General features: G+C 41.7%; 1 protein-coding gene across 1 annotated transcript; it reads left to right on the top strand.

Moving 5' to 3' along the window:
- The first annotated feature begins 710 nt into the window (after window positions 1–710).
- On the top strand, window positions 711–14,913 carry LOC109953384 (kelch-like protein 32). The gene is made up of 6 exons (XM_020588858.1): window positions 711–956; window positions 2,251–2,372; window positions 4,463–4,640; window positions 8,831–8,938; window positions 13,752–13,850; window positions 14,821–14,913. The coding sequence occupies exons 2-6, from the start codon at window positions 2,350–2,352 to the stop codon at window positions 14,911–14,913; spliced, it is 501 nt and encodes a 166-aa protein (XP_020444514.1). The 5' UTR covers window positions 711–956; window positions 2,251–2,349.
- The last annotated feature ends 6,317 nt before the right edge of the window (window positions 14,914–21,230 follow it).

The raw sequence follows: 21,230 nt of genomic DNA on the forward strand, positions 1-21,230 counted from the left end.
AGGGGGCCAGCCGGTGTCAAAGAGCGTCTGATAACAGAATGTACAAAAATAATCAACATAAACAACGCCTAGCAGCAGCAGCAGCAGCCTCCACAGGTATTTCTTTTTTATTTGATTCTGAATAAGGCATGATTCGTGACATTTCTAGTGATGATGATCTTCAATATTTTTCAGGAGTTGACCTGTGGAGACTTTTGGATCACGCTGCACACAGAGCCAGGCACATGCAAAGCGCCACAGGTAATGCAGTTGTGGAAGTGAAATGATACCTGGCTGATCCTCCCCTGGAAAGAACTGAGGACCCCCTCACATACTGGGCCACCCATAAAACTGTTTACCCAAACCTCTATAAATTATCCAAGCATTTCCTGTGTACCCCAAACTCATCTGTGCCATGTGAACAGGTTTTTTCCAAGGCTGGAGAAATAGTCTGTAAAAGGAGTAACCGCTTGTGTCCAAAAACTGTGGATATACTGTTATTTCTCAATAAAAACTCATAAACAGTTACACATGCACACCCACTGCCCTGTTCTGTACTCGAGCACTGTGTCACTGAAGCCTCGAGCAATGAACCATCTTTCTGAATACTGTGTCGAAGCTTCAACAAAGCCTCGATCAGCCATCCTACAGGCGCCTACCATACAGTACTGTATGCGGTGAACATCCAGGAGCTGGCACAAGTTGTCGTGTCCCAATTATCCACCTGGAGGCGCTGAATCCCCTCTATACCCGCATTCATGTGACCGCCTTAGAGGGGCGGGGTTATAATGTGATAATTTAGATGCTGCAGTGTAACCAACAAAGTGTCCATGATAACCGGCTGCATCTGCTCTCCGCTGTGCTCTTCCGTCCTCTCGCCGCGTATGTAAAAGAACCCAGCCTCGGACATCAAATTACATTTGTAACGCTGATGCCGCCAGAGAGGATGGGACTGACTCATGCCGCATTCATATGAGGTGCGTAAGCTTGTGCCACAATGAGATGAGAGGCAGCTGAATACAGTAAATTCCTGTAAAGTCGGAAAGGTGCTCTCTATAGAATTTGGTGTGGATTATGTGGTTGCGCTCTGCGATGGATGCAACAGGACTATTCTGCTCGTACGGGGGATGTTGTTCCGTTCTCCGCCCCCATAGTTTGTGGACAGAGGCGCTGGCCTGTTGCTAGGAGACCTTTTGTCAGCTGGAAGCTTTTGGAAAGTGACAGTTAATGCACTAATGGTGTCTGCTTCTCTGGCAACCCAAACCTTCCTCCTACTCCCCATTTCAGTTCCCTGTGAGTTGTTCATGCATACATCCGAACTGACGCTTGTGCGTAAAAGACAGCGCGTTCCAGTGTGGTTGTTTTCAGCCAGGAGATTACAGTGGTTTGCAGGAAACAATGGGCCAACTGTTGTGATGATCAGATCCTAAATATATTCAGACCCCAGACATGTGGGAGCCTATATCTCAGTGTTAATATGGAGAGAATATTAGGCCACTCATGATGTGATTTTCAAACATTATCTAAGGACATTTTCTGGTTTAAGCTCACATTATCAAAAACATATCTGGGCAAAGGTGTGAAATACTGTACCTGGCCTGTACTTTGGTTGGAATAAGGTCCTCTACCTCAGTGGTCAGTACAGCAGTTGTCTGTAACCATGCTTTTGAAGGTTACTTTAGAAAAGATCAATACTCGGATCTCACTGGCGACTACGCTCAAGAGCAGCCAGTAGTACTCTCAGCCCTGGCTACATTTAAGGTGAACTCATACACAGGCGTCCTTCTAAGAAGACCTGGGACAGCTTATTGTGAAGTGAGTGGGTAGGTTTTCAATCAGAGTAGAGCAGCTTAGGTGTCAGAGTGCATCTCTGCTGACCTCTGTTCCTCTGTTGTTCTGCTAGGTATTGGCCCACAATAGACTATTGGCTATCAGATTCAGGTCTGTAGCACATTACTATATGTCAGGGTTGTAGCTATGCCAGAAGGACTTGGTGTAATTTGGATTCCCAGCTTGTTTTGGGAAGCGCTGAGCTTGTTTATTTCCTTCTCTGAAGTCCAGCTGCCTCTGGCTGTCACAGCACCTGTGTTTTACATGCAAAAGACCTTGAAAGAACAAAGTCAGCACCGGTTTACCTGAAAGGAGAAAGGATTCAAGACTAGGCTTGATCTGCAGTTGCATCCCGTCACACATTGCACATTTGAATGCCACTGTGTGACTGGGTCGAGTGGATGGACTGAGTAAGGCTGATGTGCTGTTCTGTCCTATCAGGCTGATGTATGTGCCCACTGAGGAGACTACAGTCCTCAGGAGCCACCTAGCACCTCCTCTCCACCTCCACCACCATCTTCTCTGTCTTTGTCAAGGGGCATGCCTTCTGAACTCAGCCTCAGGTAAGTGGCTTGATCCTTCCATAAATATTGCACATACATGCACAAGGCTCATGCAAACAAAAAAATCTATAAGAAGTACATTAGTTATTGTATATGCACAAACACAGACAGGAAGCCACTTGCTTGGGGCGCCAAGAGCACTATTTTTCATTTTACCCTGAGGAAAGTCCATGCAAGCTCAATATGTTGTTCAGTGAAGGTGTTCCCAGTGTGCAGGCTCTGCTCACTTTCTCTCTTATGTGTTGTTTGGATGTAGAGAAGGTTAGACCCACCAAGGCTAAACCCACTGAAGGAGAAGGCATGGACGCACAACGCGTCATAGGTGCACTCCGGTGCTTCAACAAATGGAACTACACCTTTGGACAACTGTACCACACCAGAAAAAGATGCCAGAATTCTGCCAATCCCATAAGTCAAGGTCAATTAACTAGTCATAGGGTGTAATATTCATCCTTTGTAAACAGTCGTATTATACTGTATTTTCCATGGCTAGAAAGAATCTCTGTCCAGATGCTTCTGATGATATTATGTAGTTTTGGACTTTTTGTTTGTTTCTTTTTACTCTGAGCCTTAGAACACACTGGTGGTATGAAGTCTGAAAGACAAAGGAGAAGAGCTTAACAAAAAGATGCTATTTGTTGAATTGTGGGACAAATGCAGGATCCAGGATATTTGGAGTTTGACCCATGCTAGCGACATGCTCTGTTGGCCTCTGCTGCTTCAGTTTTGGCCATTCTTCTAAAAGAAATGTAGCCATTTAAATCTGTACAGGCCATCACAGTCTTCACCTTCAAGCTGATCACCATTATTGTATAACATTTTCATCCACATATTTTTATATATTCATCTCCATCATCATTATCATCATCAAGGGCTTCGATGCCTCCTCAAATCCACCATCGCACTTCTTCCTCTCTGGGTTGTAAAATCATGTCATTTCCTTTCCCTCTCATCCATGCAGTTTTGTCATTTTCTCCCTTAGCTCTACATTCAGCAGAATCCAACCACTGAACAAATAGCCTGACTCATCATTCTTCCTACCTCTAGCCCCTAGTGCACACATGCGCCTACGCATGCCCATTATTTTCTTTAGCTTACACCCCATCACCATGAAGGTGACGGAGCAAGCCTCCTGGCAGATAGACAGCAGCATTATAGTGATGGCCGGGACTGCAAGTGGACAGATATGGACTTGGATGGACAGGCTGGGCTGCAGCTGATGGATGGATTTAAGTAGAGGCACTAAGGATGGGTTGGAAAATAGGGTATAAGTACTATGACAAGGGGCCACAGCATAGACTTCTTCAGTCAGTCAGCCATGCTATTCCAGATGCGGTTTGCCTCATGCACTGTAAAGAATCTGACTAGAGATTTGTGAGGCACATAGAGAACGTGTTCTTTGTCAGAGTGAGTGGGCACATAATGGAAAATTCATTCATTACAAAGTTATTAGTGTGATTAGGAACATGTCACTGGTCTACATTGCATTTCATTTAATTATTCTTTCTATTAAAAATTAAGAAAAATAATTTACATTGTTTTAGTGCTGCATATTGTACACAGAAACAGAAAATGACTTTAACAACCCACTGCTTTCATTGTGTGATGATTGAACTATGTACAAACTTTCACAGACTGCTAGTATCTGTATATGAAAATTTAAGCAAATATGACATATATTGTATATATTTTTAGATTAATGTCACTTGTTTGGTCATTGTGTTCATTTTCAAAAAGACTGCTTTGTCATAAATATAAAATCTCAGCAGCACTGTGAGGCTCAACAATGGAACTTTGAACTAGATGCCAATGACAACATGCTCACAAGTCAGATACAATATTAACCATGTTCAGCATTACGTTAGCAGGCTACCCTTTGCAGGTATTTGGTTCTAAAACAAAATATAGCACAGATTAAAATTCTGCACTAGTTGAAGGTTAAGGGATCACCAAAGTCATTGTGATAGCAGTAGCACAAGTAGTAAATGTACTATTATTATCAATGTGTAATTGACATAAAAAAAAAGCTCTGTCTTATCCACCGGTCAAGCTGCATATCCTCCTTGTGTGTGTGCATGTGTGTGGAGCAGCAGGGAGATGCTGACAGGACAGAGGCTCTGCCAGTCAAAGTCCCACCAGGACTCGGTCCTCTCTGCCCTCAACCAGCAAAGGAAAGACGGCCTGCTGTGTGACGTCACGCTGGTGGCCGGTGAGCAGAAGTTCCATGCCCACAAAGCTGTCCTGGCAGCATGCAGCGATTACTTCAGGGTGAGTCCTGGACCGTATTATATGTATTGAAAATGAAACAGGAACATACATTCACCTCCTTTGTTTGTATGGACAGTGGTTAGGCTTTACAATTGATTCTACTCTTGTCAAGCTGATATTTGCCATTCTATATAAAGCAGGTTTCAGTCAGGCAGTGTAGCCCACTGCTGATGTGCTAGAGGTGACAAAGTGTTATGTAACCATATTCAGGGCTGGTAGATCTATAAATCTGTCTCACATGGCTGCTGGTCCAGCTGAAAGAAACTCATTAGCACTGATTATTAGTGGAGGGTTGTAGGTTCCCACAATGGACAAAATACTGTCTCAGGGGCTCTTCTGTGCTGCCAGCAGCAAAAGTCTTGGAAAAACTCAATTCTAAAAAAGTAAATGAATTTTTGTGTTATGAAGATGGTTTACAAGCGTAGATGGTGCTAAATATGCACTGCATTGACAGCTTCATTCTAAATGAAAAGTGCTACAGCAGATCATCTTCTACGAGACCACCTGGACCGAGCCCCAGTGTTTACTTTCCTGTGGTCTCTGGCCGAGGCGCCAGTCTGATTGTATTTCAGCCACAGAGGACTGAAGCTGTCAGACAGCCAGACAGGAGATTTGCTGAGATGGGCAGGACAGAGAAAAGTACACCCATCAGATTCGATTTAGGGACATTGAGGAGATTAGAAAGTAGAAATGAATCCCTCTTGAAAATGAGAGGCAGATTAAATATGTCCAAGCTGCCTAGGGATAATTCCTCCCCTGTGTGAGTGTGTGTATGTGCGAAGGTTATTCTTACTGCTCTCTGCTAGGAGTTGATGGTGGGCGAGTAACACTCCTCTCCTCCTTTAGTTTGTCCTCTTCACTTTTGTTCTCCTTTTGTTCTTGGGCTCCGTAGTTTGAATGCTGCTCTTACAAATCCCAGCTGTGTCAAACAACACTTTTATACCAGAGCTTGGATTATTAGATCGGCCTACTACAGTAAGGAAGAAAACTTAGTCTGCTCCCTCGTTCCTCTGTTGAGGCTTAATAACCTTATCTTCAGTGTGTCATCTGACTCCACTGCTGGGCTTCATTTAGTTCATTTACTGATGAGACCAATGTGCCTTGTGTCATGAGTAGGGACTGTGTTTCCTCTCTCTCTCTCTGTGCCACTTCTGGGGAGGTGACAGTGGTACGGTGGGTAGAGCAGTCATTTCCCAACCAGAAGGTTGAAGGTTCAAATCTCGGTGCCAGCAGTCCATGTGTCAAAGTGTCCTTGGGCAAGACACCCCCCCTTGTGTTACTTCTTTTACCCTTTAGTGAAGCCAGTGCTATTTTAAGATAGATGTACAGTTATTTGTGTAGACCACATGACTGACAGCTAATCCCTTCTCTTTGCCTTCCAGTATGACTTGATTTGACAGTGTGGTCTACTAGATGCCTGAGGTGTGTGAGGATGTGGTGTACAGGGCGATGTACTGCACTCATCTCTTGCACTGCATATAACAGCCACAATAGTGTTGGGTTAAACAAATCTATCGGTCTGTATATTATTTACAGTATTTCTGTATATCTATGTAGTGCAATATACAGTAGAACCCATAATATATTGGATGTCTAAGGAAAGACCTGCACCCCCTTTTCTGGATGCAGGTGACTGTGCTAGCATGATTTCTTTGTTTCTGATTTAATACAAAATTGGGATTTTTCATTTCTTAGAATTTGTTAAAAAAACAACAAAAAAACTACACTATCTGGAAAACCTTACATGAATTAGATTAGTTGATCAACAGAAAAACATGTGGCAACTATGATAATCAGTTTATTATTTCAGTAATTTTTCAAGCATAAATAGTGAAAAGATGTCAAATATTCTCTGATTTCAGCCTCTTCGGTGAGATGATTTTCTGCCTTTCTTGATCAAATATCACAGTAAACTGAAATACTTTAGATATTTGGACTTTTAGATGAGTAAAACAAGACATTTGAAGACATCACATTCAGCTCTGTAAAGCCCTGACAGGTGTTTTTGACATTTCATAGACAATTTAATTTTGATTAATTGAAAAAATAATTGTCAGATTCACTTATACTGAAAATATATGCATATGAATTTATTTTCCCAGTGCATGCTGGGAGGCCATGCAGTATAAGTGCAATTATAGCACTGAGTCTTATATGAATGCTGATCATGGTATTGATTTTCTTTCAGCTTACAATTTAAAAATAAAGGCATACTGTTAATTCAAGATAACTAACATTTAGCTGGATTATCTGGTCTTGATGCGATTTTGCTACTGTTCCTCATTAAAAGTCAAATTCTGTTAAATACCCTGAATACATGTAAAATTAGCTAATTTCTTGGCTTGAAGATGAAGAATAGTGGCACAAAACTGCAATGATTAGCAGCTTTAGTCCAGCACTGCTTGTAGCCACACTGGTCTTCAACAACCAGAGCAGTTGAGCCTTTGTCATTGTAAGTTATCATATCATTTCTGTGCTGTATCTGGCTGCAAATATAGCCATGGGCCCTTAGAGAAAAGGGAATATTTTCTTCAGACATAAAAAAAACAACATCACTGAATACTGCACCATGTCATTGGGTGTCTGAGGGAGTCACGATTCCTCTCTGGTGCGATCACCCCAAGCAGACGTGCATAAATTGCACTGTCAGGTCAGACTAACCGCTGCACTGCACTCCCACTGCACCACCATGTGAAAGGACTGCAGTGAGTGGGGCTCTGTGGCTCAGTGTGTCTCTGAGCTGGATCTATATCCTCATTCAGAGGATCCTTCCATGAGCATCAGTGCTCCCTTGGCTCCACAACCAAGGTCAGGAGCTTTCATGCTGGGGGTGAACAGCTCTGCGAACACTCCTAGTAAGCAAACAAGCAAAGCGTAGGCCGCTCCATTTCTGTCTCCATCACATGCACTTTGTTTTTTACTTCCTGCTTAACTTTCTGTTTTACACTTACGCACACACTGACCACTGCTCAGGCACTATCACACCCCAGGTGTAGCCACAGGCTCTCCTATGCTCAGTGGACCAGTGGATTGTTATTTAGCACACTGGTGAATCAACAAGGCTGAGCATTGAGGAGAGACATGGAGGCTCAGGTTAAAACTCATCATGTCCTCAAGTTGATCCTGTCTCACACATCACTCTCACAATACAGAGGAGCTGTTTGCCATCGGGGGTCAGTGGCTAATTAAGTTCATGTGCGCTATGAATCAGGAAGGACTAGATAGGTCTGGATGGTAATGAATGTTGCTTTCATGCCAGAAAGATATGTGACACTAACTAGCCCGGACCTTTTAAGCGTGTTATTCACCAGTTTCTGAGTGGAGATAGTGCAGAGCAAGATATGTGAAACTGCAAGTTAGCTAGAGACAAGGCTACTGTGCAGTAGAAATTGATCACACCAGGCACAATTAGTTTTCAGACATAATTTATGATGTCTGAAAACTGATTGTTATGTCCCATTACAATCCAGAAAACTATAAACATAAGGGTTTTAACTATGCTCTCCTTCAAAACAAAAAAGGCAGACAGTCAAGGTGATCTTCACTGTGGCCATTTGACCCATCATCTCTCTCTCACTCTGTTGCACTCTGCTGGTTGCCCTTGATCAATGGTTCCATCATCACCTCATGGTGTGACACCAGTCAATAGCTTTGATTAGCGAGTAGCAAAACTGGACTCCTGCACAGCACGACCAGACTGCCAATGCTGCCTTCGATGCTTTGATTTCACACGGAGTGTGGTGTGCACACATGACTGTGTATGCTTGTGTGCGTGACAGAGAAGCTGTATAACAGACATTACTGATTGTGCTATTTATTTCTGCTGACCTCTGGATACAAGGCAGGCCAATCAATACGTAGGAGTTCTAGGATGTTGTGTCTGGCAGGTTTTGATTAACTGCTATTTTTTCCCAGTACGTACACATAAAAAAAAGTTTTTTCAAGCTGTTAATGCTGTAATAACTTACAGATATAATACGATCACCCTACAGAGTCAGCACTGCAGGGCTGGAAGAACAAAGCTGGATTGATTTTACCATTAACACCCATGATTATTGAACATTTTATAATCCAGTCTCATGTTGCCTGGCTCCAACTTTAGTTAAACCAAAGACAGAAAGTGCCAGGTGAAATATCTGTGATGCAGTGGTCTCTCAGCTGACCTCCATGTTTTGGCTGCGTGTCCTCAGGCCATGTTCAGCTTGTGCATGGTGGAGAGTGAAGCAGACGAAGTGACTCTGCAAGGGGTGACCAGCGTTGGACTAAAGCACGCCTTAGACTTCGCCTACACTGGACAGGTGAGTATGAGCAATGGCCAGGAGACCTGAACAGACACAGAGAAAGCAGTGTCTACAGAAACATAAAAAAAAAACACACTGTTTTATTGATAAGTTCTACCTGAGAAGTGCCAAACACACCAGAGCAAAAACCACTTAACAGCAGTGGTGAATGCGGCCAAAATTTTATGTACCCAAAAGTATAAAAAGATTATTAGCAACATTATTTATAGATGTGGGAAATGTGATCAAAGTGGATGGAAGGCCAGTTCTAATATAATATATATAATGGAATGTCTGACCTAACACTGGGCCCTGCAGTACTACTGAGTACTCTTAACAGCTACAGTAATGTCCTTGAATCCCACTTTCCTAAGGAAAGCGCTGCTTAATGAGCCCTTACTGTACAGAATATACAGTATGCTTAGTCTACATTGCATTATCTGGCATGATAGGCTGTTTCATTGGAAGGCCACGCTCCACTCAGTAGTCCAGCCTCCCACCTACCACTAATAATAACCTCTCTAGTAGGAGAAACCTTCCCACACATAAATCTTTGACTTGTCTTACAAAAGGCAAATAACATATGACACTGGGTGTATACCTACAGTAATAACGTAGGCAAGTCTACAGAGTCATCAAGTGGGCACCCTCTCAATAACCAGCACAGGGCACACTACACTAAGAAAACTCAGTAACATATTCCAGCATCTCAGAACCACCCCTCTTCACCCACCTTCACCTTAGCTTCACCCAGACACTCAACACAACCAACACTGTTTGATTAATAGAACCTAGAGACATACCAAGTGTCCTACCAAAGTCCTCTTCTTGTCAATCAACAAAACCCTACTATACTAATAAAAATGGATGCATGTGAAATCAATGTTTGTACATCAAATTTCATTCACAAAATAAATAAAATGTGCAAAACGACTTAAGAGAGATGCAAATTGTGTAAAGGTGAACACAAAATGGCTAAAAACAGCTGTAAAACAACTACAAATGGACACAAAACAACCATAAGAAGACACAAACTGACCACAAATCATTTGTGCAATCTGTGTCTTGTTCGTAGAAGTGTAGGCCTTTTACATGTCTGTGCCCAAAGGCCCAGTGCATCATAATCCATCCTTAAAAGTGCCTATCACAAATCCCATGTGACAGATTTCAAATAGTCATGAACGCTGACAAGCAAACTAATATGGCCAAAGTAACTAGCCCAGTTTAGTGAGACTAGTGGGACTAACTAACAAGCTAACCAACATGTTGCCAGCACTGGCAGACTGCAGCCTAATCCACCAACCAGGCCTGCTCCTAGCACACAGCAAAGCCTACAGGTCTGTGCATAGTATCATCCACTATACCATCAGCAACCAGCTATTAACATGCTAGGCTAACTCACCAGTATTAGCAGAATTATTTCTTTGAGACTCAAATATCCATTTCATTTTTATGGATGCATTATTATGTAAGACTAGCTCCTTGAGGGGGGGGCAATTTTGATTAATTTCACATTGTTGAGATGTTTAATGTGCTGTAGATGTACAACAATGCATCCTACTTTTAAACCACCTAAGTAAATCAAAACACAGATTTTGCAGATTACCACTTTAATCTCTGTAGTATGCAGCATGCCTTTGAATATAGTGTGTTATCCAGGAGTGTACAAGCGCTGTATTAGATTTGATAACATAATCACTCCTCTACCTGATGAACATTGTTCGGGGACCTAAATAAGAAGGCCATATAAGAAAATGTTTGAGAAAGCAGAAATGAAAGGCACAGCATTATATTTTCAATCACCCCAGTGAGGTCACTGTCCTTGCTTTCTCACACCATCAACAAAAAATAATTATGTGACCATTTTAATAGCTTTACTTGAGCTTTTTAGTACCAACAAAACACGGTGTAGTAAGCACCTTAAAGATGATGCAGTCCACTGAGATGTCTAGAGATTTACTTGTTACTTTATTTCCATAGTGGAAATGAACAAAGAGTGAGTTGGGTAGACAGTGTAAGTAGGTCAACATCAGGCTGCCCTGCTTTGGGTGGCTCAGCTCCTGCCTGCCCAGAAGAGATGATAGCAGATGAGGTGAAGGCAATATGCTTATTTCCACACTGTAAATAATGACCTACTAAATTCCCTCCTGTCATAGGCCAGCAGGGTGAGTGAGGAGACAGGATACTCCCAAAAGTCAGCCAATAACTTCCCTAAAGTTTTTACTGCATGCCATGACCACACTGAATATCTCAGTCAGTTGGATAACCCAGCAGTGTTTCAATTTTATTATTACCTACAGACATGGAATTTCTCCATCCATAGAGCTTCTTTTTTCTGAGGTAAAAGAGTGAGGTAGAGTGAGCCTTCATGGGTCAGATCCTGGGTAGAAGACCTCTATATTGTGCCTTACAAGCATCTCCTTTAATTTTGTAATTTCCCTCAGACAGAAGCTTGCAAGTAGTGAGTGAAATGAATGTCGATTTGGACAAGAACTGTACTCCCACACTGAACTGGCCATAGTGTTATAAAACTGGCTTCTGCTGTGCGCGGTTGAAGGGTTCTAGCTACAGTGGGCCTCTGGAGTGGAGAGGAGAACAGGATATAAAGAACATTCATGCACCGTTATTAGGGTTATTATTTTGTGCGGCCTTCATTGCCACTGCTGCCTGCCAGGACACTGACTGAGCCAAAGAAGATGAGGGAAATGTTTGTTTCTGACTACATTGTTTGTTTTCTATTGTTCATTTAATAAAATAGCAGTGATGTGAAGGAAGAGGAATAGAAATGATTGGATTGATTTATAAATTAAGAGAATTTTATCTGATTGGTGGAAAAAAATCAGAGTATTTCTATTTAAGCCCAGTGCATCCTGAGGCAAATAACCACTTACTGTTGCTTTTCATCTCGATATGTAAAGCTTCTGGAAGTTACTGTCCTGTACTGTTAACTGGACACCAGGAAACCACACTGTGATAAACTGGAAGGTGCACATGCAGCTAATTGCAGAGAAGAAGGAGAAGAAGAAGGAGGAGGAGGAGGAGGGGAAGAAGAAAAATAATAAGAAGAAGAAGGAGGAGGAAGAGGAGCAGGAGGAGCAGGAAAGCTTATCAGCAAAGCTTTCCGGGAATTGATAGCTGTAATCCATTCAGTAGATAATATTCTATCATTCTAAACCAATTGGTGTAATGATTTCAAATGAATCGTTTACATGAATGCTAAAGTGGTCAAACGGTGAGTGTGTTTATATGCAACGAAGAATGTAATCATCACAAAGGCTGACTACAATGTTTTTCACATGAATAGGTAGCAGAGTTGTATTCAGATTTGTTCTACTGAGATGAAAAAAAGCTGCTTTTTCTGTTTTTCAGAAATGATAATGAGTAGGCTTTAGCCAAAATTACACCCCTGAGTGCTCCTAAACAATGTTCAGCACACCACTGTAGCAACAGTAGTGAGATGGGAGGGTGATATTTTTTCATTTTTCTCACTTTCACCACTGATGCAGTCACGGCTCTGTGGCCATGTAGGGCGGTGCTTGTTGAATGAATTATCAAAGGTTTGTTACTGTTTTTTAAATCCAAATCAAAATTTCATTTGGAGTAGGTGAGTCCACTGTTTGAAGCTGCATGGGGCATGTTTAGTCGGAGCTATTATTCCACTGATTAATGGAATATTTACCTCCACGTGGTCCTGTTAGTTTGCTCAGAATAGATACAAATCAGGACTGTTTATCCTCCACACACTACACACTACACACTACCTGGCTCTGTTCCCAAGAGCCTAAGAATATGTTGGCTGTGTTACAGAGCTTTATGTTGCATATGGGTGGGTAATATGGAGGAAACAGAAGGAAGCTTTCAGCAGATAATATCAGCTGCTGTTCAGTTAGCTCAACAGGAAGCATTCTGGCACAATCTATGCTGTAATAACTGCCTGAATATGTTGCTACTGATGGGATGATAATGTAATGGTGAACCAAGCACACTGGTAGACAGGTCTTTTTTCCTGTGCAATCTGTCACACTCACTTTCCCCATCTCTACTGCACCATGTAACACATTTTAAACAACCTGGAATGTACTGAATATTCAGTGATTCTAAACTAAAATGAATTGGAACCCAACTATAATGTGAAACAAAAAGAAGACGAAAGATAAATAATGAAACAATTTAATCATCATCCTCAAGAGTTCCTACTGTCAGAACCCTTCAGTATTAAAGAAATTGCCACTAACATGAACTGTTTTATTGTGTTGATTTATCAGTGACACAAAAGAGCCAGTTTTGGGCCAAACAGGATAAAAAAAAAACATTTTCTGTTATTGCCTGACACTGCATATCATGAACATAAAATGTGATATTTGTTTTAATAAACTTTCTAGAGAAAAACATCACAAAAGCCACGATTTGTATGGGGAACAGCAGGAAGACGAGGGCTTAACGCATACATCAAATAAATAAAGGAGATTGGATGTAGATACAGGTAGTTCTGGATTCTTAACGTATGCATAGAGTTAATAGTACCTACAGAACAAATAAACATTAAGAAAACATCCATCCTTTATTTATGCCTCTTATCCTGTAAAGGGTCCCAGGGATAGAACCAATCAGCCAACACTGTGTGAAAAGCAGGTACACCCTGGACAAGTCACCAGCTTATAATGTGCCGTTATACATATACAATTTTATAAAATTACTAAAATGACAATACAGATTATTTTCCGAAAATCTAGCTCTAGAGTAATTTATAAATTAGTTTGTTCAAACCCAGCTGCAGTGAAACTGGAAAAAAAAAAAAAAAAACCTACTGACCTTGTTTATCTCTGCCCAGATTCTGCTGGATCCGGCAGTGATCCAGGATGTCCTGTCTGCAGGCAGCCACCTTCAGCTTCTGGAGCTCCTCAGCCTCTGCTCCCACTACCTCATCCAGGTACACAAATCTTTGTGTTCTTGTGCAAATAGAGGGCAATGACAGAGATTCAGATGAGGTATTTAGAGGCCAAAGTGTCCAGATTTCATTCTGGATACAAACACTCCCGCAAAGCTCTGATAAAGCTGATTCTGAAGCACTCCAGCAACAAAACACAGATCACAACTGAGATAGCAGTGTGTACATCAGCATTGATCTTCTTTTATTTCCATGTATAAAACACAGAAAAATGTACACTTTAAGAGTAACATCAATAAAGGAACAGTACAACATTTTGGGAAATGTTAGGCAAGGCGTGGCACCCTCATTTGTAAACCACATTTCATATACAGATGCAAAACAAGTGATTTAGGAAAAGAGAAACATTAACAGCATTAAAACAAACACTTGTTTCCTAAAACGACAAGTTGGTTTTGCTTTGTGCCTGGATACGTCTTGGTCGGGCGTAGTCACTTTTTGTTTTAGTGTAAACAAAAAGCATACAATGAGTTTTAGAGGTTCCAATGACAGAGCCGGGCTGTTTCCTCCTGTTTTCAGGAGTACGTATGTACTCTAAAGAAAAAAGCAAAAAAAAACCTAAAATAGATTAAAACACACACTTTAAAACAGAGGGGAAACTGCATGTTGAAACATAAATAACATAGAACAAGTTAAAAATATCTCAGTGAAATGAGTTAAGTACTGAAGGCCTGCCTAAAGAGATGTGTTTTTAAAGTTACTTTCAACAAGGCCAGCTCAGTTCTGGTGGTAGAGAGTTCCAGAGCTTGGGGCCATACACAGAGAAAGAGCGATCGCCCCATTTTTTGTATCGAGATCGCGGGACAGTCAAAGAGAGATGCTCTGAAGAGCGTAGATCTCTATGCGGGGCATAGACAGAAATGAGATCCGACACATATGAGGGGGCGAGGCCGTTAATCGACTTGAATACAAATAACAGCACCTTAAAGTCTGTTCTGAATTTCACTGGCAGCCAGTGCAGCGAAGAAAGGACAGGGGTGATTTGGGCGTATCTGGTGGTATTCGAGAGGAGCCGAGCCGCAGCAAGAGTCTGGATGAGCTGTAGCTTCCGAAGAAGAGATTGAGAAATTCCGACATACAGGGCATTGCAGTAGCCGAGTTGTGAGGTGATAAAAGCATGAATAGTTTTTTCTAACTCAGCATGTGATAGGAAGGGCTTCACCTTCGTTAACATCCTCAGGTGAAAAAAGCTAGTTTTGACTATAGATCTGACCTGAAAATAAGGTTACTATCAAATATCACTCAGAGGTTTCTAACAGTATCAGTGACTAAGGGAGCCGAAACACCTAATTTGGATACAAGAGCAGCTGAGTCAGGACTGAAGAAATGTATTCAGTCTTGCTGTCATTTAAATAAAGGAAATTCTGTGATAGCCATTCTTTAACATCGCGAATACAGTTATGGAGGGGAGTAAGGGTGTTAGAGTCATATTGAATCAGTGGCATATAAATCTGGACATCATCTGCATAAAAATGAAAATGAACATTATGCCTCGATATAATTGAGCCGAGGGGTGACATGTATAAGGAAAGAAGTAACGGGGCTAAAATTGAGCTTTGGGGAACACCCGAGGTAAGAGGGGCTGCCGTTGAGGAGAAATCGCCGATAGCAACACAAAAGGTCCTATTGGTCAGGAAAGAGGTGAACCAATTTAGCACCGCGCCTTTCAGGCCAACACGGTGTTCCAAACAGGATAGCAAAACTGCATGATCAACGGTATCGAAGGCTGCCGAAAGATCTAGAAGAGCTAAGATAATGGGCCGCTTGGCATCAAGGGCCATGGTAATGTCATTGTGGACCCTTAGTAGCGCAGATTCTGTGCTGTGGCGAGGCTTAAAGCCAGATTGAAACTTGTTGGCGAGATCCAGAGGGTCCAAATGAGGCTGTAATTGAGTAAGAACGATTTTTTTCCATAACCTTGGACAGAAAAAACAGAAGGGAAATTGGGCGGCAATTGGACAACTGGGAGGGGTCAAGATTAGTTTTTTTTAAGAGTGGTCTCACTACAGCATGCTTAAGGGTAGTCGGAATCAAGCCCCGCTCAAGACAACAGTTAATAAATATGACCAGAGAGGGACCAATCATGTCGATAGCCTCCTTGATTATCCTGGCGGGGACTGGATCAAGGGGGCAGGAGGCAGACTTTAACTGTAGGACAAATTTTTTGAGTTAGGGCAGAGAGATCGGGGTAAAGGTCTCTAAAGTATCCAATACATGAGAAACAGGTGATGCGGGGGATGGAAACTTGGGAATATTTTGTCTAATAGCCCTGATTCTATCAGTGAAATAACTCTGAAATTCATTACATATTTGAACCGATCCTACAGTGGGCAGGGTAACACCTGGATTGATAACCAGATTGATGGTATTACAAAAGAACTCTAGGAATGGTGACTGCTATTTGAAATGATATTAGACATACTGTATATTGAGTTTTAGCAACTTTAACGGATTTCTGATAGGAGACCAAACTGTCTCTGAATATGTCCAGGGAGATGTGCATGCCGTCCTTCCTCCATTTACGTTCAGCCTGTCTGCAGCACCTCTGCAGGGCACGGGTGGTGTCATTCAACCAGAGGTGTTTTTGGGTCTCATCATCCTAGATGGAGTGATGGAGTCCATAATCTGGGAGCAGGTAGAATCAAACGAAGAGAGAAGAGCATCAGGGCACGCAGGAAGACTCTGTGCTTCTGAAGAGTGGAATTCAAAGGCTAAGAAAGCAGCAGCAAAGTTAGGAGCTGTAGACAGACTAATAATCCTGCGGCGTTGACATAGGGCCATGGGTACTTAATGGTGTCAGAATCTCAAAGTGGACAAAGAAGTGAAGTTTGATACATCTCCTGTGAGGCGTGTTCTTTTTATATTGAAGACTAATAAGAGGATATATATTTCACAGTGTGAAATTTATTATGCATTAACGGATCAAAATTAACATGTGCACATGGATCTTTACTGTTTAGGATAAACAGAAAAGACTGACCTCAACTTAGTGGTATACAATATTTGTATGAAAAGGTACTACTAAAACTGTTGGGGAGAAGCCGTGGTTTAGACTTAACTCTCCCGTTATTGGTCCTTCAGTCCGTCCGTCCTCCAATCGTCCTCTCTGTTCCAATCATCGTGGACAGCGCCCTACAAAGGGGAAGAATACCTGTACTACTTTAATTCCTACATACACACTCACTTCTTCCTTTGGTTTCAACTAACTGCTCCATATTACGCATTGCTTTCCGTTTCACTTAATTAAAACTGTTCTGCCTGCAGGTGTGTGTGCATAACTGTTCTCCCTTTGAAGCTTTCTCATCTACGTCTAATCTATTTTAATAAACTTGGAGCCTTACTGTACCAAGACGCCTTTGGGTCCACCGGTCCAGAGGAACGATAAGTAACTATGAGCCCCCTTAGCTACAGCCATAAATCTAATGAAATTCAGTAATTTAGTGGACAAGACTTATGATATTGCATTAGTGTTTCAGTGACTCACACAGCAAATATTTGACCAGTGGTTCAGTGAACACATAGGGTGATATTCATAACTATATAAACATAACAGTGACATGTGTGCTATAACATAAAACCATTCTTAAGTGCATAAAATAAAAATCACCCTAACACTCCCATGCATATATCCACACCTTGCGAGATGGTGAGGTCCAGTATGCCTCCATATTTGGGGGAGGCGACTGTGGTGTGGTGGTGGAGCAGTCGTCTCCCAACCAGAGGGATGAAGGTTCGAATCTCGGTGCCAGCAGTCCATGTGTCGAAGTGTCCTTAAGCAAGACACTGAATGTTAAAATCTCCACATATTAAAACACTGTCAAACTGAGGAATGAGCGTTACCAAATTCATTAATAAAATTATTAGATTTAGGAGTACGGTATATCACTGCACATAGAATTGGACAGTGGAGTGTTAAAACAAAAGTTTGTAGTTCGAAGCTGGAGTAGACCTTAGGAAAGAGAAAGCGACATTTTAATGTCGACTTAAAAACAGATGCCAAACCGTTCAGTGAGGCGCGAAGTGTTAAAAAACAGGTAATTGGCTGACGGTAGAAGCTCAGAAAAGAGAATATTATCGCCTTGTTTCAGTAATGAAAAACATATCAAAGTCTTGCGTGGAGATAAAGTCATTAAGGAGGAACGTTTTATTGTTGAGTGATCTTGTGTTAAAGAGAGCAAAATGAGGTGGGTTAGGCTTGACCTGTGGCAAGGCGGCCAGCACCAATGGGCGAAGATTTGCTTGTGAGCAACGCCGAGTGGAGCACCTCACAAGCCAATAACATGAGCGAAGAGGGTTGACGTCTGATCCGGCCAGATACAGCGGCGCCATCTTGGTTAGGTTAGGCTAACTGTCTGCCAAGTCTAGCTTTTGTAGGACTTAACCATCCTGCATGTTCATTTGAGAGGAAGAGTCGAAGTCAGAACAACCTTTAAAATATTTATTACAATATTGAAGAAAAGCAATTACAGAGCTCTGGGTTCTTTCTCTATCTGAGGCCCTGATTCTAAACAGCAAAACCGTTCGACTTGCCTTCAGAGCAAAGAAGAACGCCTATAATCCTGAACCCAGTCTAATTATACAGTTTTTCGAATATGCAAATGATGGTAGATCTGATGTCATCCATGTTGTCCTTCATCCTCGTTCCTTGGTTAGTTTGTTGACCTCGTTCTGACCCCTCATTTGGTGATCTTGTCGCCAGGCAGATTTGATCTGTGAAATTCTAAGAACAACATCCTGACCTTTCAATTCCCTAAGCACAGAGACAGTTTTAGAGAAAGCACCTCTTACTCACTTCTCTTCTACTCTTGTAACCAGGAGCGTTGCTATGCAACTAGGGCCTAGTTCCAGTTTGTGGTTTCCTGTCTATTGCTTACAGCCTTACACAGGTTCTGTTATTGTCAGCTCCAAGTCTCCTGCACTCTTAAAGACAAGTGAAATGGTTAAAACAAAAGTAAATTATAAAGCATATGATACTAAAATTAACATGTAGATATATTTGCTAATGCAGATTATAATATTGATTATAGAAGGCCAAGCATTTCATATGTTGTTGAATAATGTTGATAATATAAAGCCAAAACTATAAGACCTTACACCCACTCACATCCCTTGTTGCAGACAGGCCAATCATCTCATTCTGCATCTGCACACCTCCTGTTGGTCTGAGTCTCTCTGCACCTACTCACACAATATTTCATGTGCACAGGTCAAGTCTTTACAAAGGTCAAACAGATTAAACAATTATTTGAACAGTTTTGCAAATACTTTCTATTGTGAGAGTGGTATTGGTCACAATTCTCATCTCACTCTCAGCAAGAAAGCAAAGAGATGTATTTCCCCAAATGCTGAACTGTTCCATTTAGAAAACTGCAAAGTTTGAACTAATTCATTTTTTAAAGCATGCTATAACTGTGAATCTCCAGTCTACTGGTAGTGCAATCTGTAATTAATTGCGTAGTGTCTGTCCTTCTGTACATGGGGGGTTAAAGGTTGAAGTGTGTTCATTGGTGCCAACTCCTAAGTAAGGAAAGTAGCTATTGGCTGTCCTAAAAGTCGCTAGAAGATGTCATCGCATATTTTGCATAATTTCTCATTTGCATGTAATTGTAATGGACAAGAGGAATACGGTCGTGGGAGAGACAAAAAGTGAGTAAAAACACCCTAAATATGTTTAGAACTACAAATGAACTTTCTTCTGTTGATTCTTGTTTTTTTTTTTGCCATTGAAATAGGCCATCACTTCTCAAAATAACTTTAATGCTTTGTCTAGAACCACATTACATAAATCAATTTTGCCCTGTATTGTTAAATATTAGAATATAAAATTTAACCAAAAGACTGTTATGTGGGGTGTATTTCCTAGCTCTATGTCCATCCCTCCTCCTTTATCCGGGCTTGGGACCAGCAAAGTGACCCAAAAGAGACGCTGGCAGAGTTACTTAGGTTTTTTATTTATTTTTTTTGTAGGTTTTTGTTTTTGTTTGTTTCTTTTTTGTTTTCTTAAGTTTGGTTTAGTTTCTAACCTTATGCTCCACCTACAACAAGTCACAGTAAAACATGAACATTTTTTGTCATAACTATAACATTTTTAACATTTTTTTTGTATAGACGATTTTAACTCGACAGCATTAATGATCTAAACGGGCCAAAAAGAGACAATAGAAAAAAAATATGTTAACTAATCTGCCCTAATTCAGGTTCATTGTTTGTTTTTTTTTGGAGCCCCCTCCACACACACACACACACACACACACACACACACACACACACTGTGCTGGCTCACAGCAAGAGAGCAGCCATGGCAAGTTCCTGAAATGGGTTGATATCAGCTGCATCCCTGAACTTCCAAATCTCACTCCAGAAGCCCACTGTGTTTTTTGTTTCATTCCACTTACTAAGATGGATGACACGCCATTGCTGGACAATCTTGTCTATCTCTGCAGGAGAGTAGCCAAGGAGTTTGGCTATTTTTTCTATTTCTCCCAGGCTCTTATTGTGCTTTAGAGTTTCCTCTACATTGAAAGCTGACATGTACTGCAATGCTTCAATGTTGTCCGGCAGTCTCACCCTCAACTCGTTAGTGAGGGAGATGGTGAAGGCTACACACCGCTTTCGGACATTGTTCTTCTCCTCAGGCGTAAGGTGGAGCTCAGCTGCCTTTGACTCAAAAAGGTAACCAAAGTACGGTTTGGGACTGATGTAGCTATCAATTGGCTCTTTGAGTACATCAATATTTGCCAGTGGATTCAGCACCCTGCTACTCACAGACTTTATCAGGCTAACCAAGCTGTCAAGAAGTTTAAGAGGATCTACCTGCTCTCCCTCAAATGCCTTGATGGCCAACTGTACCTCTGAATTCAAAAAAGTCAGATACAAGATGTTTTGAGGATCACTGTACATGGAGTACAAAACCTCAGCCATGTAACAATGTTCACTGGACTTGGTGAATGCGAAATGCAATTTAAGCGCCTCCCACTGGTCCAAAATACGTGAAACCGCTGGTTCAATGGAGAGCCGAACGTGTGGCACACACCTTGATTATTTGTCAGGGTTTCTCCCCACAGTTGATGGTCTCATATATGGCCTTGTAGGCCTCCCGCACCAAGTACTCCGCACTACGGGGCATGGTGTCATTGGAAGCATGACTTACAGCAAGCTGCAGAGAGTGACACACACAGTGAATAAGAACCAGATCTTTGAGGCCATACTCCTCCTTCAGCACTTTATGGACCCCATTGTTAATTCCCGTCAAAACAGAGGCATTGTCAGTCCCTATCCCCAGGAGTTTCTCTTTTTTAAGACAACACTTCCCCAGGAAAGCCACAACACCCCTTCGGCTATAGATCTGGCATCTCCTCCCTC

Source organism: Monopterus albus, unplaced genomic scaffold (genome assembly GCF_001952655.1).
Source record: "Monopterus albus unplaced genomic scaffold, M_albus_1.0 scaffold649.1, whole genome shotgun sequence".
Classification (NCBI taxonomy): domain Eukaryota; kingdom Metazoa; phylum Chordata; class Actinopteri; order Synbranchiformes; family Synbranchidae; genus Monopterus; species Monopterus albus.

Coding starts and splice junctions, on each gene's coding strand:
- LOC109953384 (XM_020588858.1), top strand. CDS start 2,350: ATGCCTTCTGAACTCAGCCTCAG. Junction 4,641..8,830: donor CATGCAGCGATTACTTCAGG/GTGAGTCCTGGA, acceptor GCGTGTCCTCAG/GCCATGTTCAGCTTGTGCAT. Junction 13,851..14,820: donor GCTCCCACTACCTCATCCAG/GTACACAAATCT, acceptor TTTCACTGGCAG/CCAGTGCAGCGAAGAAAGGA.